A 16,643-nucleotide genomic window follows, 5' to 3' on the forward strand; every position below is an offset into this window, starting at 1 on the left:
CATGTGCTGTGAATTGCTTACTTACAAGCCCTTAACAAACAATGCAGTTTTAAGAAAAATAAGTGTTAAAGTATTTACTAAATAAACTTTAAGTTAAACATAAAATGTGCTGGGCTGTACGCACTACCTTCTGTTGTGCCTTGCAGTCGGAGGCCGACCAGTTGCCATACCAGGCGGTGATGCAACTAGTCAGGATGCTCTCGATGGTGCAGCTTTAGAACCTTTTGAGAATCTGAAGACCCATGCAAAATCTTTTTAGTTTCCTGACGGGGAATAGGCTTTGTTGTGCCCTCTTCACGACTGTCTTGGTGTGTTTGGATCGTTCTAGTTTGTTGGTGATGTGGACAGCAAGGAACTTGAAGCTCTCAACCTACCCCACTACAGCCCCGTTGATGAAAATGGGGGCGTGCTTGGCCCACTTTTTCCTGTAGTCCACAATCATCTCCTTTGTCTTGATTATGTTGAGGGATAGGTTGTTATCCTGGCACCACACTGCCAGGTCTCTGACCTCCCTACAGACTGTCTCATCGTTGTCGGTGAGCAGGCCTACCACTGTTGTCGTCGGGAAACTTAATGATGGAGTTGGAGTCGTGCTTGGCCATGCAGTCATGGGTGAACATAGAGTATAGGAGAGGACTGAGCACACACCCCTGAGGGGCCCCAGTGTTGAGGATCAGCGTGGCAGATGTGGTGTTACCTACCCTTACCACCTGGGGGTGGCCCGTCAGGAAGGCCAGGATCCAGTTGCAGAGGGAGGTGTTTAGTCCCAGGGTCCTTAGCTTATTGATGAGCTTTGAGAGCACTATGGTGTTGAAAGCTGAGCGGTAGTCAATAGCATTCTCAATAGCATGTTCTTTTTTTCCAGGTGGGAAAGGGCAGTGTGGAGTGCAATAGAGATCGCATCATCTGTGGATCTGTTGGAGTGGTATGCAAATTGGAGTGGGACTAGGGTTTCTGGGATAATGGTGTTGATGTGAGCCATGACCAGCCTTTCAAAGCACTTCATGGCTACAGATGTGAGTGCTACAGGTTGGTAGTCATTACCTTGGTGTTCTTGGGCACAGGGACTATGGTGGTCTGCTTGAAACATGTTGATATTACAGACTCAGTCAGGGACAGGTTGAAAATGTCAGTGAAGACACTTGCCAGTTGGTCAGCGCATGCTCGGAGTACACGTCTTGGTAATCCGTCTGGCCCTGCGGCCTTGTGAATGTTGACCTGTTTAAAGAGCTTGCTTACATTGGCTACAGAGAGAGTGATCACACAGTTGTCCAGAACAGCTGGTGCTCTCATGCATGCTTAAGTGTTACTTGCCTCGAAGTGCGCATTGAAGTCATTTAGCTCGTCTGGTAGGCTCGTGTCACTGGGAATCTCGTGGCTGTGCTTCCCTTTTGTAGTCTGTAATAGTTTGCAGGCCCTGCCACATCCAACAAGAATCTGAGCCGGTGTAGTAGGATTCAATATTAGTCCTGTATTGACGCTTTTCCTGTTTGATGGTTCGTCGGAGGGCATAGCGGAATTTATTATAAGTCCCGCTCCTTGAAAGTGACAGCTCTACCATTTCGTTCAGTGCAGATGTTGCCTGTAATCCATGGCTTCTGGTTGGGGTATGTACTGTGGGGACGACGTCATCGATGCACTTATTGGTGAAGCCAGTGACTGATGTGGTGTACTCCTCAATGCAATCGGAAGAATCCCAGAACATATTCCAGTCCTGTAGCTTAGCATCTGCGTCATCTGACCACTTCCATATTGAGCAAGTCACTTCTTGCTTCAGTTTTTTCTTTTAACGTGGGACTTTTACTCGGGGACTCCCCCCATAAACTTCAAAAGTGTTTCCCCTCAAATGGTATCAAGAATATGCATATTCTTGCTTCAGGTCCTGAGCTACAGGCAGTTAGATTTGGGTATGTCATTTTAGGTGAAAATTGAAAAAAGAGTCTGATCCTTTAGAGGTTTTAAGCAGGAATTAGGAGGAAAGAGTTATGGTCCGATTTGCCAAATGGAGGGTGAGGGAGAGCTTTGTGCATGTCTCTGTGTTTGGAGTAAAGGTGGTCTAGAGTTTTTTTTGACTCTGGTTGTACATGTAACATGCTGGTAGAAATGAGGTAAAACTGATTTAAGTTTCCCTGCATTAAAGTCCCTGGCTACTAGGAGCGCCGCCTCTGGATCAGCATTTTCTTGTTTGCTTATGGCCTTATACAGCTGGTTGAGTGCGGTCTTTGTGCCAGCATCGGTTTGTGGTGGAAAATAGACGGCTATTAGTGATGTGATTTGATTTTAAGGTTTAACAAAATGTTTACAAAAAACTGACCCATTTTAAGGTCAACCCTGTAATGTGAACTGATCACTCATTTTAATATGGTGAAATTATTAATTTGTAAATATTATTTTCAAAATTAACGTTGGAACAACAATCACATTGTAAATGCAGGTAAGCTGGTTCTACTCTTTCTGGCAAACTTCTGGTGTTTTGTGGTAGAAAACTAAGCTTGCATTTAATTGCCCCTCCATCTTGCACACAATAAGCTTCCATTTCTCCTCTCACACTGGGATTTTTGGATGAATTAAGATGAAATCGTCAACCATTTTACTTTATTTGGCACTTAATACAGGCATTTTTTATTTAATCTTTTGAGATGGGAAAATGTGTTGTTTATTAAGTTGAACATTGCTCTATATAACCGAATGTTAAATTATGTTAAATAAACTTACATTACCGAAATGGGGCTGATTTCGTGGAACGACCCAGTGACCTTTGACGTGATCAATATGTTTAATATGGGGGATACGTCAGGTGCTACATCAGGCTATATGTTGTAGTAACCTCTTATGATCAAGGCTATGAATTTTCCATGCTTACTATAAAATCGCTACACCCTTTTACATTTTCCTGTCTATGCATGTGTTGCTGATGAGGCTGGTTTATGCCATTTGCCCTCAGCCAGTCGTTAGTTACAATAGGCAACATGTAGTAAGCCTCTTGTGACCTATTTTTGCAAGAACACTAACAATGTAATAACCATTTATTGGAAGCAGGCCTCAAATTTATCCTCAATTTATGTGTTGCTGAAGCTGGTTAGTAAGGATGTGAGCATTTTGGGTGATCTTAATGGTTCGCCTGGGCAAGGTGTGTGCTATCCTGCTCCAGGGTTGAGCTCACTGACTGCTTCCTCAAATCTGCAAAATAAACATACCGGCTCTATTTCATTAACAGAACGAGACTCGGAAGCTAGCGAACATCCGTATTCTCTCTCTTGCTGTGAGCTAGCTAGCGGAAGAGTCCGTCTCATCCGTATAAAAACAACGTCAATTCTTAAACACGTTGCCGCCACACAGATTTTGTCGACATTCAGAAAGGAAGCATATTTGATCCGTCATCTAGCGGGAAGGAAGCGGGGTTGAGTGGAGACTAAAATGGAAAAGCACTCGGTTGGAGGAGGAGATAGCCCTGCGTTGCCGGGAGTACCGAATCGAAACAACCAGCCACGAACGCTGGCCAACTCTGGATCGACACAGGCTAGCGTGGAGTCATTGGACAGGTGAATATATAGCTTTTCCGGTCTCGCTACAAAACTGTTACTAGCTACACTGTTATGATGGATTTTGCACTGGGCAGTAGAAATATAAGAGCGAATTTCCCTTTCGTAGGCTGCAGTTGTTAGACATTGCTTGTCATATGTTGTTACAAAACGTTTAGAATGTTACTACAGCGTTAGTTGTGTGTGTGTATTGGCTCTTGGGCGGTGTCGTGTATAGGCCTATCGTTGTAGAAATGTGACTTGCTCTTTCCTAGGCAATAGCCTGCCTGCATGCATCATTTAGTTACTTGTTTGACATATGTTGTTAGTGTTGTTTTCAACGAGTTTAAAGTTAATCCTCAAAGCGTTTCATTGTGCTGTAACATGCAGTAAATGCATTGTAAACTACCGTGTCTCTTGTGTATTTCGGCATTCTGCAACGAGAGCGCCAGATGGGCGTAGGGGATTTGTGCTTGTAATGGGTCGGGAACTGAATCGCATCGGTGTAAGAGCCGTTCATTTGGCTCCCTGATTTTTCACACTGCCTTTTGAGCTCAAAAGATTTTCTACAGATAATTTAGAAAATAATGAGGATGAATCCTCACTGCACAAACAATACATAGTGGGGAGAGCAAGTAAATCTGGTCCACGCTCTTTTTTTGCAGTGCGAAAAACGTAATATTCCATATTTGGCCAGTTAAAAATGTATTTGAATGCGCATTTCACGAGCTGACATAATGGCAACTCGTTTATTGTTCTATGTCGTTTTTTAAAGCATTTTGAATAAAGAGCCGTTTGGGAGCCGACTCGCCGAAAAGACTTGGAATGCCCATCACTAATCTGTGCCAAGTGAACACGCCCCTGTTATAAAGTAGTGGCTTTGCCCAGCAGGAATCAGCCTAACCGCGACCTATTTTTGCCCAGATGTTGCAAACAGGCTTTTTTTAATGTGATCTAGCCTACTACTGTGTGTGACTGACTGCCTACCTCTGGTATCTCTTAAACATTGCTCTCTCTCCCTCCCTTGAAACCACTATTGAGCCCTCTGTTCCCCTCTGTCTGTCTCTTTGTTTTCGTGTCCCCTTGTCCCTCTCTCCTTTGAACTCTCTCTCTGACTATTCCCCTCTCCCTCATGTCTCTCTCTCCCTCTCTTTCTGTATATCCCCCATATTCCTTCATCTATCTGTGTGTGTGTGTGTCTCTTTCTCTGTCTTTCTGTATGTCCCCTATATACCTTCGTCTGTCTGTTTCTCCCTTCATCCCTCGCCCAGTCCTACAGGTTCTCATGTGGAGTGGTGTAAGCAGCTGATAGCAGCCACCATCTCCAGCCAGATATCATCCATAACCCCAGACACTGCATCCAGAGACTTCAAGGTGGGGGAAACGCGTGGTTGATCACACACGGTCGCATGCATTAGCACTGATACGCGCACGCACACACACACTTGCTGTTTGTAATAGCAGGCTTATAACGACACACACACGAATGCGCACACAATAACAGGTTTAGACACCCACGTCATAACCTGTATTTTCTGACTGACAGGTTGGGAGAAGGACAGATCTCCCAAGGGTAAGGTTAACCATAGCAGCAGCAGTGTTGCTTGTGTGTGTGCGCTTACACGCTCTATGTACCCTGGGTCGAGTGATTTGGGTAGTCTTCCTATGCTGAGTCTTGTCTATAGCAACTGACGTAGTCATGCAATGCCATTCTCTTTGCAAAGGCCACAGTCAAACTTTTGTCTGTCTCTCTCTTTGCACCATTCAGAAAGCCTTATTTTAGTTATTTTAGTTTCTGAATTGAGGTTATAGCTTTTGTGTTCAGCGGGTCAATGCTCCTCTCGCCGTCTGCTGCAGCTTTGCCTTCCGGTGATACACCACTGTTCAGGGGTCTTCTAGGCCCATCCTTTAGCTCTGTGTGTTTTGTGTATGTGAGTGTTAACCCGGAGAGTGTGTGTGTGTGTAGTAACTCGGTGTGTGCGGTTGTCTGTAACCAACAGGTGTCCAAGAGGCCTGTTCTCAGGGTAAGATTTGAAGACTGGTGGCGTCCACCCAACAGCCTTTTTAACATTCCTAGGTTACCTTAATACTTGACAACCTGTCAAGGAGTGTGTAAAGTACAGCGCAGTGTGTTTCTTTGTGATTACCTATATATAGTTTATTTGTGGTGTTCTACAGCTATTTTTATGGTTGTCAGCTCGTTCTTTGTGTAGTAGTTTGTAGGAGCTGTCATGCTGTTTGTACCTGTAGATATTACTTTCAAGGATAAAGAGACTGCGGGTCTACAGCCTTCAAGGTCAAGGCCAGCGTTTCCCAAACCAGAGGTCGCGACCCCGTGTGGGCTCGCCTGATTTGAAAATGGGGTCGCGAGCGAAAGTCCGAAAAAATTTTAAAATTGCGCTTCATTCATAGAACCCTGGTTTCGTCAGTAGCCTCCGGTAGCCACTAGATATGGTTGTAATAAACAGAGCCGTTTCTGTTTACTTCCTACAAATGTGGCTCTATCGTTTCTAAATCAAAACTGGGGGGGGGAAATAATAGAATCAATAACCAGGTTTCCATCCAACCTTTTTATTAGAGTAAGGTAAATGCCGGATAAAAAATGTCATGACAGGCCTGATGGAAACAGCAAATTTGTCGCTTAACTTTCCAAATGTCAACAAAATCTTTTTGTGTCGGTAAAATGTATTATGTGTAGAATCGCCTTCATGCGCAAATATTGATATAATAACCATCATATCGAAGTGAACTTTGAGTCACATGATAATGTAATGTGGTCCTCCCACTACGACTTGTGAAAGCGTGCAGTTTATTAAGGCTGCAGATGAAATAAGTTACTTCCCCGGGTGGTGAAAGTGCACAGTGATGAGCTTGATGCTCCTTTCCAATAACTATAGAGGGTTTTATTCTGATGATATGATGATAGATGCTTGACTGCCATTTGACATATAAAAAGAATCTTGTTCTTTTGTCCATAATAATCTTATCGTGAAGTAGGCTATACCCACACTGTATCTGTGAGCTGTTGGCTAGAGCACACGTGGCAATACCAGAGAGGACACACTCTCGCTATATAACGCAACAATTTGTGTGGCAAAACCATCAGTGGAATTTAGTGGGCTCCCGAGTGGTGCAGCAGTCTAAGGCATTGCATCTCAATGCTAGAGGCGTCACTATAGACCTTGGTTTGATTCCAGGCTGTATCACAACCGGCCGCGATTGGGAGTCCCATAGGGCGGTGCACAATTGGCCCAGCGTCCTCCGGGGTAGGGTTTGGCCGGGGTAGGCCGTCATTGTAAATAAGAATGTGTTCTTAACTGATTTGCCTAGTTAAACAAGTCAATTTGATGTAAGCACCTCTCTGGTGGGAAAATGTACATATTGTTTTATGCAGATTTTAGAATGTTCTCATTAAAATCTATTGCCAATTGGATGGAAACCAGGCTAATGATGATGTTCTTTTATACACAGAAGATCCTACAAACCCATTAACTGATGATCGTCTCAACTTCTCTATACCATTTCTGATGCATTTGTCATTTCCAACCATACTTCCTACATATTGGAATGCTGTCAAAAGTACTGTCAGACTGATTTGCAATATACTAAATATTAGCCATTGATTACATCACCTTTTTTTCCATAGCGAGGTTGTGGCTTTGCTCCCTTCTTCACTTCCTGTTAGAACTCTACTGACTAACTATTCTAATTTCTTCACAGTGCTTCACGTCCGTGACCTCAAAGACCCTTTTATCAACCTCTCTGCCACTTCTGCATTCTCTCTTTCTCTCACGTTCTCTCTCTCATTTTCTCTTTCCTCATTTTCTCTCTTGTTCTCTCACGATAACTTGCAACTGTAAGAGAATTAACTCTTCCCTTCGCTCTCTCTTTGTCTGCTTCCACGCTTGCCTTGCCTCCCATCTTGGTCCAGGACTTTATGGAAAGGGGACATTGTTACCAGGGCGACAGTGACTCTGCGATTCCCCCCCACACTTTGGCAAGTTTCGCTCTCTGTCCATCCCTCTCTCCTGCCCCTTCGGCCTCCTCTGTTCCTTATCTACTGCAGCCTCTTTCCCTATTCCTCTGCCTCTTTCGCTCTCTCTCTTTTCCCCCCGCTCTCTCCATTCCTTCTCTTCCACCTACAACCTTCGTTTCATTCTCCCTCTGCCTCCCCCTCTCTTTGGCTGTGTAGCTGTAGCTCGGACAGTGAGAAATGGTTCTGCTTAGAACCTGATGTTCTGTTGAGAGTTCTAGATCTCTGAGATGGCTCTATGGTTCTATGTTCTAGGCTCTCAGAGACGGAACCAAGCAGGTCCAGATGGACGAGGTTCCACTGGTTCCGGGAGAGACCATCAAGGCTGTGGGTGGGCATCCATTCTGTGTCTCTGTCTTCTGTCGCTCTCTCGCGCTCTCTCTCGAATCCAGCCACTACTTTTCTGTGTGCCTCTCTCCCTCTCTCTCCCATCTGTTTTTCTCCATTTGGACTTATTTTCCCATTTTCTATACCTTTCTGTTTTCCTCTCTCTTGTCTTCAGCCTATTATGAGAGGAGCTCTAGTTGTTAACATGTTTCTGTTTGTTTGTTTTGTTGTTGTTTGTCCCCTCAGCCAAGGATGTGATGTACATCTGTCCCTTCACTGGCTTGGTGACAGGAACCCTCACCAGCACCGACTATAAACTATACTTTATCAGCCTGGAGAGGGTAAGAGCACCCACATACACACTCAAGTTTGACCCTTGTTCACCCAATTCTTTATTTAAAAATTTTATATGTGAACTTCCCCATCCTGTTCCCGTCTCATTCCCGTCCCATTCTCATCCCATTCTCATCCCACTATTTTCCCAGGATACTCCCTTCATCCTGGATGTGAACCTGGGAGCGATCAGTCGTCTCGAGACCATCAGTGTCCAGAGTCATGGAGAGAACACACAGGGCATGGAGATAGTCTGTAAGGTGAGAAAGCACACCCTACTACTGTTATAAAGCCTGTTTATTAAGCCTGCACAAGGCTGTTATAAGCAGTCATAACAACCGCCATCAGTGGCCAGAGTCATGGAGGGAGAACACATAGGACATGGAGATGTTCTGTAAGGTAAGAGAGAATTACAACCCAGGAGTTACACACATACACGTAGTATTCTCTGTTAAAATGCATGTGCTTGGCCACAGGTTTACGAATTGTGTACGAGAGTTGAAGGAAGGATTGTTGGAAGATCTGGTTTCATTTATATGTATAGCTTTTACTTATAAAAACTCTTCTCTCTCTCTCTCTCTCTCTCTCCATCAGGACATGCGTAGTCCCCGGTTTGCCTATAAGAAGGAGGACGCCAGCCAACCAGAGATAGTGGAGGTTCTAACAAAACACACCTTCCCCCTATCAAATGGCCTGGTAAGACCTGTCAATCAACCAATACAGGGCGGGAGTTAAGGATCCTAGCATTCTGATAGGTGCCTGGCATGTAACGCAATATGGGTTGTGATCTTAGTTAAAATCCTTGCTTGTTCATTTGTTGAGACCTGTCACATACTCTCCCTGTTTTATCCCTTTGCAGCCCTTGTTTGCCTTCCTGTATAAGGAGAAGTTTCTTGTGGACGGATGGAAGGTGTACGATCCCATATCTGAGTACAAGAGACAGGTAACCATGGTTCAGATTATCTAAGAGAACAGATGAGAAATAGTATTCCGGATTTTCCAACATTAGAAAATCAGAACATTTCTGTGTAATTGGAGATATCCCTTGAGATTTATTTGCTTTGAGTCTCAAAGTCCTTTTGAAATGTTTCATTGTCAGACTAACGTATATGTAATGGATAAATGCAGACGTTTCGGTACATTACTTTGGAAGTAATGGACAACTAAGCACACGTTTACCGGATGAAATAACATGTTTTAAATTCTATTTTCATTTTGACATGTGAATACACACCTTCAAATTTGTTCCACTAAATCTGGTGGTTGTTAGTTCCAGTGGCGATTTTAGCATATAAATCTTGGCGGGGCAAAAAAACGTGGGATACATACCTGCAAAGCCACAACACATCACTAAACAATACATTCATTGAACTAGAACGGTGATAAACGGTGCCCACAAACTGTTAGGGCCTACATAAAGCTGTCCCAACAGCAGTCCCCACACCTTACCACTGCTACACCTGGCTATCAGCGGAGCCTTGTTTGGCAGTGAAACAGTTAATTCAGCCTCATTTACTTCCTTTAAAAAAAACATAGCCGATGTGGTTTCTGCTGACAATTGAGATGTACAAACTATGGCATAAGGGGACGGCAAGCGGATAAGAGGCAATCCATAATTTCGATTAAGACATTAATGAGCGAGCTGGGACGGACGTAGTCAATATAACTATTTGTTCAGCACTTTTCAAATGTACAGCAACAGAATTCAGAACATGGGCCGTTCCTAGTGTTCTTCCTGTACACCAAATCAGAACCGTAATATAAATAAAGGGGGCATATAGGCAGACAACGAAAGCTCTTACAATATTCAATTATTCAATTTCTCTAAAACAGGTTATAGGCTACATGTGCACCACAAGTCAGAACAGTAGGTGACATTAAGAGGTGAAAATAGACCAAATTATTAGGGTGATAAACATGGGCTACTAACAGCTTACTACACAACATACACTTAGTATTACTTTCTTAGCTATAGTATGCATATCAAATAATTTATGCAATAGCATACAAGACATTTTTGGAAACACTTTCTTGTGGTGTCACTTGAACAGGAAGGTGGCGCGGCGGCCCTTCGTTGGCAAATTCTGTCATCAAACTTTTTTGCAATTCCGAGTTGGATGAAAGTTCAAAATGTATTTTCCCAGTCGTAGCTCGTTCCCAGTTGTCTTGAACTCTCTGAAGTCAGATTTTGCAGTTCCGAGTTAAGTTGTTTTGAGCGCGGCACAAATCATGCTTCGTTGACAGCATGGCCAATGTTGAATGTTTATAATTTTAAACTAGGAAAAGAGACCCTTAATCTTAGACAGTGGACCACACAGCTACTCCACTGAATAGCAGGCTAATGATTTTGCAATGCTTGCATTTAGTCACACTGATTCCTTCCAAACCACTCATTTGTTGAATTTGCGATTTCCAACTTGTTGTGTAATGTTTATGGCCAATGAGCACCGATATGTTTTATCTATAATTTCTCTTCATATGACAAGGATTAAAAAGGATTTGCCAGTAGAGTGTTGATTCATGAGGATAACTGCTAGCTAGGATTTTGAAAGTATGATGTTGACATGATCAGTCTAATCAAAGCTACTGTAGATATGTGATTTGATGTCATTTTATCTATGGCCAATAACTTTGAGCCTTCTTGGATGGGCACTTCTAATGTAACTCTATGACGCCACCCAAGGGGCTAGAATGTTTTTGCTCTACTCTTAGACTTGGCGGTGACCCTGTCCCCTTGAGTGACAGAACACTGAGCCAATCACAGCACAACGCTCAGTGTCTTCTTGTCAGGACTTTGTTCATTACGAGGATATCATTCACATTGAATATCAAAAACTAGGCTAGAAGCTAGCTAAATAGTTTGTTGCTAGGAAACATGCCAATGTGACAACTGAATTCAACAATATCAGTTGCTGAAAACCGCTGGTCAAACTACAAATATGTGGGAGGATTTGACAGCATAGCGCCACTTGCGTCATGACTGCAACATTGAAGGGCAGAGGAAATTCATGTTCATCCCATTACTCGCCGCGTTAGGTCATCAGATGTCTCTGCAAAAACAAACAAATGAATGCTAGCTAGCTACGTTTTTCCCCCTCGTTCGGCCTGCATTTACAATGTATCCAATATCCGTTTGTGTGGATGTTGGTTTTGCGTTCTGTAACTTTGTAGCAAGGATGGTCTTGCATATGCAGTGTATCTGTCCCAGAGACATCCAACTGTCCCGTATATATGTTTTTAATGCCCCTTCTTGCCAATTAGAAAACAGTCTTAAACAATGCTGTAGTCAAAGAACTGATGAATGAACTGTTGCTCACTACATTTAGAGGCTCTTGTTTTCCTGCTCTCCCCACACCAGGGTCTTCCCAACGAGAGTTGGGCCATTAGTAAGATGAACAGTAGTTATGAGGTGTGTGACACCTACCCTGCCCTGCTGGTCATCCCCACCAGCATCAAGGACGACGACCTCAAACGAGTTGTGGCCTTCAGGGCCAGGCACCGCATACCGGTACGTGTGGGGGGTGTGGTATGTGTAAAAAAAAAAAAAAAAGATGTGTTTTTCCTGTTTGATGCTAGCTGTGTGTATACTGTGTTTAAATGTGCTGTTATTTTGAAAGTTACCTGGAAAGTTTCCTCAAAAGGTATCTTCAAAATTATGCCGAAATTTACCCTGTACCCCGCTAGGTGTTTACCATAAATCCACCCAGAGAGCCAAACCGCTATAGTCGTTAGCAGCCAGCTAACTCCTTCCTTCCTCGCTCTCTCGCTTGTTCTCTCTCTCCTTCCTCTTCTTTAGGTATTGTCATGGATCCACCCGGAGAGCCAGGCCACTATAGTCCGTAGCAGTCAGCCTTTAGTGGGACCCTCTGACCGGCGCTGTAAGGAGGACGAAAGATACCTCCAGACCATCATGGATGCTAACGCACAGTCTCACAAACTCACCATATTTGATGCCCGACAGAGCAGCGTGGCAGACAACAACAAGGTGATCTATTGCAATTTAAGACCGATGTAGTCAACTGGAGACCGTGATGTAAGCATTGGTGTTCAAGCTAAATTTGACTTGAATCTCAGCTATGTTCTATATCACGATGTGTTTTATGGTGACCGTAAAGGGGCGGTATGGTAAATGTCTGGTATGTATGGTGTTTTGAGCAATTTTGGTGAATGTCCTGTAACTGTGTCTGCTTGTTTTATGAGGTCACTCTTATGTCACACCACCAGCTCTCCAAGGGCTATTGATTACTTCGTGTCTGTTTCCATCTCTTCTCTCTCCTACCCTCTCCCTTTTTCATTTTCTCTTTTTTTTTTCCCTCTTCTCGCTTTTCTTTACTCTCTTAACGTTTTCTCTTCTGTTTCTCTTTTGCCACTCCTCCTTTTTTCCGCTCTGCTAAATGACCTTTCCACCCCTCCCTCCCTCCCCCAGGCTAAGGATGGTGGTTATGAGAGTGAGAGTTTCTATCCCAACGTGGAACTCAACTTCCTGGAGATCCCCAACATCCACGTGATGAGGGAGTCACTGAGGAAACTGAAAGAAGTGGTCTACCCTAGTACAGACGAGGCCCACTGGCACTCTGCAGTCGACCAGACACACTGGCTAGAGTACATGCGGGTGAGGACTCTCGCTCTCTCTTGCTCTCTCTCGTTCACACGCACATACACACACACACACACACACACTCACACACACATTGGCTCAAGGGAGAGAGACTGATACGCACACAAGACTTCACAAGTCCTAACATATCCCCCCCCTCCCCCAGGTTCTCCTTGCGGGTGCAGTGCGTATAGCTGACAAGCTGGAGTCTGGTAAAACCTCTGTGGTGGTCCACTGTAGTGATGGGTGGGACCGGACAGCCCAGCTCACCTCTCTGGCCATGCTGATGCTGGACAGCCACTACCGCACCCTCAGGGGCTTCCAGGTGAGTAAAAGGGATGGCGAAAGGGGGAGGAAGAGAATGTTTAAGTGCTGGAGAGGGGACGGCCACTACAGCACCCTCAGGGGCTTCCAGGTGAGAAGGAAGGAAGGAAGGTTGGGAGGGAAGGAAGGAAGGAAGGGAAGAGAGGGTGAATTCACCAATGATGACTTAAATGTAAATGTAAATGTAAGAGCAGACTGGTAAGTGAGGAAGGGAAACCTTTGTCTCTCGTCATTTGTGTTATAAGTAAAGTATAAGAGGTGTGTCTTCTCAGGTACTGCTGGAGAAGGAGTGGATCAGCTTCGGACACAAGTTCGCCGCGGTGAGAGGAGTGTGTGTGATGTCCGCATTGTTTCTTGTGTGTTTTCTTAAAGGTGTGTGTGTGTGTGTGTGTGTGTGTGTGCGTATGCGCGCGTGTGTGTATGCGTATGTGTGTTTAATAACCTGTGTGGGTGTGTTTCTCAGCGTGTGGGCCATGGGGATGAGAACCATGCGAACTCGGAGAGATCACCTCTCTTCATCCAATTTATAGACTGTGTCTGGCAGATGACCCGACAGGTGAGTGTTACACACACACAGAGACGCATGCACAGACCGACACAAACACACACAGTACGTACATGTAGACACACATCTGGTGAGATTTCCCTGCTCCACACACACACACACACACACACACACACACAGGTAATTGTGTAATAATTGTGTAGTTATACTCAATCTGTCTTTCTGTCTCTTTATTTGTTCAAAGTTCCCTGCAGCATTTGAGTTCAATGAGTTGTTCCTAATCACCATTCTGGACCACCTCTACAGCTGTCTCTTTGGTACGTTCCTCTACAACAGCGAACAGGAGAGAGTCGTCAATGTAAGTATCATTTCTTCACCGGCGGGGGTGGGAGGCTGAGTATTACAGTCCTCAGCTGGTCTCTTACAGTAAAACTGTCTATGGAATGTTAATTGATTCCTGACCATCTGTCTCTTCTTCTTCCTCCACAGGAAGTCCAGGCCAAGACAGTCTCTTTATGGTCCTACATCAACAGTCAACCAGAGGACTTCACCAACCCGTTCTACGTGGACTATAAGCACCACGTCCTGTACCCTCTGGCTAGTGTCCGACACCTGGAGCTGTGGACCGGGTATTACGTGCGATGGAACCCTCGTATGAGGCCGCAGGTAGGGGTGGTAGTGCGCTTGTGGAGGGAGGAAAAGTGTGTGTGTGGGGGGGGGGTCTGAAATCTGTCTTGCCTACTACTTACATTTATTTTTTTTATTACCTTTATTTTACTAGGCAGTTAAAAAAATGTGGGAAAAGCGAAGGGGTCTGAATACTTTGTATGTGTGTGTATATCGTACTAACCATATCTCTCTCCCCATCAGATGCCAGTGCACCAGAACCTGAAGGAGTTGATGTTCCTGAAGGCTGAGTTACAGAGGAAGGTTGAAGAGTTACAGCGAGAAGCATCTTCATCACACGGCTCTCTTTCCTCTTCATCAGAACACACATCATCACCCTCACACAGCGGGGGCACGCCCCTACACACCACCGTCTGAATACGCACACATACCCCTACCAGCACGTTTGTCTTTGTATTCCCCTAGTTTTTCCACAGGTGTTTTTATCATAGAGAAAATAAGTACACACTTGTAACAAAGTTTCGTTCTTGGTTGTATTCAAATAAGAGAAAAGATATAGGGTAATGTAATTGTTGAAAGAAATATTACAGTATTGAGAGAAATGCACCATAATATTTTGTCAAACGTTGAAAGTGTAAATATAAATAGATGTAACTAATATATTTATACCTACCAAAAGTATACTCTTTACAAATGACAACAATTTCTAATTGAGTTGAATTCATATTTCTAAACTATCAACAGCACTTCTTAACAGCCACATTCCAGTAAGCATGTATTATCAACTCAATGGCAGCCTATTCCCTATAGTGCACTACTTTTGACCGGGACCTATGTCGGGAATAGGGTGCCATTTGGAGTGTAGACTGAAAAAGATCTCTATCTCTCTGTACTAACTTAACCTGATCCAGCTGTGCCATAACAATTCCTCTAATATAATGTCCCCCCCCCTTCCTGTCCGTCCGTTTAATGTGCGCTGACTGGAGGTTTACCTTTTTGTGTATGTTGTGTTCCTATCAACACGTTCCATTGAAAGTCTCTGTGCACGTGTTTTTTTTTTTACGTAATTTTTTTCCTATTCAATGTGTGTTTCATTTCTATGCAATGGTGATATCCATATGATCTGTATTATATATTGTATTCTTGTTATCTTTGGTATTCCTTTGTGACTTTTCTTTCATTGTGGTAACGCCAAATCCTTATTTTAGGTTACCATTTGCACAAAGATGCTCTCCTTGCCCTCTGCCGACGTTAATCAATGGTAATGTGGTCTGAGCTCACATCCCCTTTGTGTCTTTGAAGACACACTGCAGCAATACTGCCATCCTGTGATACCCATATCCTTTTCCTTGAGGATTAGATCAATATCATTTACGTCTAACTAATCTTAATGTCTTCGATATTGTGTATGGTTCCTACTGTATTATGGTGGTTGTAACTTTTTCCTGTGTCATGTGATGGTTATAACCACTGTTTCCTGTGTCAAGCTTATGTTCTCATTTACTGTGCTGCAACTTCATTGAACTTTTCTGTGGTAAATGTGATTATTTTCCAATTATTGTAACCTATTGTTTTTCTCTTAGTTATTTTTGTTGGGTTGACATGGTCAAATAACTCAAGAATAGATTGGTAGCATATTTTCTAATTTGGCACACAAAACCTAGAGGCTATGAGTAACTTGATAAATAAAACATGTCACCAACTGGCCTATAGGTGGCGCTGTTATAAGCAGTCTCAAATCCCCTCATATCCGTCGCCCCGTTTGACCTAGAGACTTGAAACATTGTACATAGGTGAACAACTTTGCATAAGGTCATGATTGATTTTCCTCCATCTTGAAAATGTACAAATAACACCAAATTCGGTATGTAGGCCCATCTTTTAACTTCGCTTGAGAAACGCTAAAGTACATTGCGTCAAACTCATTCCACGGAGGGCTGAGTGTCGGCAGGTTTTCGCTCCACCCATGTACTTGATTGATGAATTACGGTCACTAATTAAGGGGCGGCGGGAAGCCTAATAGGTAGAGCGTGGGGCCAGTAATTGAAAGGTTGCTGGATCGAATCCCGAGCTCACAAGGTAAAAATCTGGTGAGCAAGGCAGGCGCCGAAGACGTGGATGTAATTAAGGCAGCCCCACCGCACCTCTGATTCAGATGGGTTGGATTAAATGCGTAAAACACATTGTTGAATACATTGTTGGACAACTGACTCGGCATCCGTCTTTCCCTTTATTAAGGAACCTGGTGGTCTTAATTGAAAGGAAAAACCAAAAACCTGCAGACACTCAGCCCTGTTTGATACCCCTGATTGGTTAAGAGATGGCAGAGCTATTGATAAATCAGGAAATTAGATTTTAAAAAATATAAAAATATAT

At 43.8% G+C, this 16,643-nt stretch overlaps 1 protein-coding gene across 4 annotated transcripts; it reads left to right on the forward strand.

Annotated features, from left to right (window-relative positions):
- The first annotated feature begins 97 nt into the window (after positions 1-97).
- LOC135516108 (myotubularin-related protein 1-like) lies at positions 98-15,831 on the forward strand. 4 transcript variants are annotated; one of them, XM_064940149.1, is made up of 18 exons: positions 98-3,542; positions 4,793-4,895; positions 5,068-5,094; positions 5,522-5,545; positions 7,810-7,885; positions 8,128-8,222; positions 8,367-8,474; positions 8,809-8,910; positions 9,074-9,157; positions 11,573-11,722; positions 12,011-12,199; positions 12,641-12,826; positions 12,978-13,136; positions 13,408-13,455; positions 13,599-13,691; positions 13,885-13,998; positions 14,130-14,306; positions 14,511-15,831. In XM_064940149.1, exons 1-18 carry the CDS (start codon positions 3,418-3,420, stop codon positions 14,682-14,684), a joined length of 2,034 nt encoding a protein of 677 aa, XP_064796221.1. In that variant the 5' UTR covers positions 98-3,417; the 3' UTR covers positions 14,685-15,831. The 4 variants fall into 4 exon arrangements, with proteins under 4 accessions (XP_064796221.1, XP_064796222.1, XP_064796224.1 ...); XM_064940150.1 differs by lacking the exon at positions 5,522-5,545; XM_064940152.1 differs by lacking the exons at positions 5,068-5,094; positions 5,522-5,545.
- The last annotated feature ends 812 nt before the right edge of the window (positions 15,832-16,643 follow it).

This window comes from Oncorhynchus masou, chromosome 27, assembly GCF_036934945.1.
Source record: "Oncorhynchus masou masou isolate Uvic2021 chromosome 27, UVic_Omas_1.1, whole genome shotgun sequence".
NCBI lineage: Eukaryota > Metazoa > Chordata > Actinopteri > Salmoniformes > Salmonidae > Oncorhynchus > Oncorhynchus masou.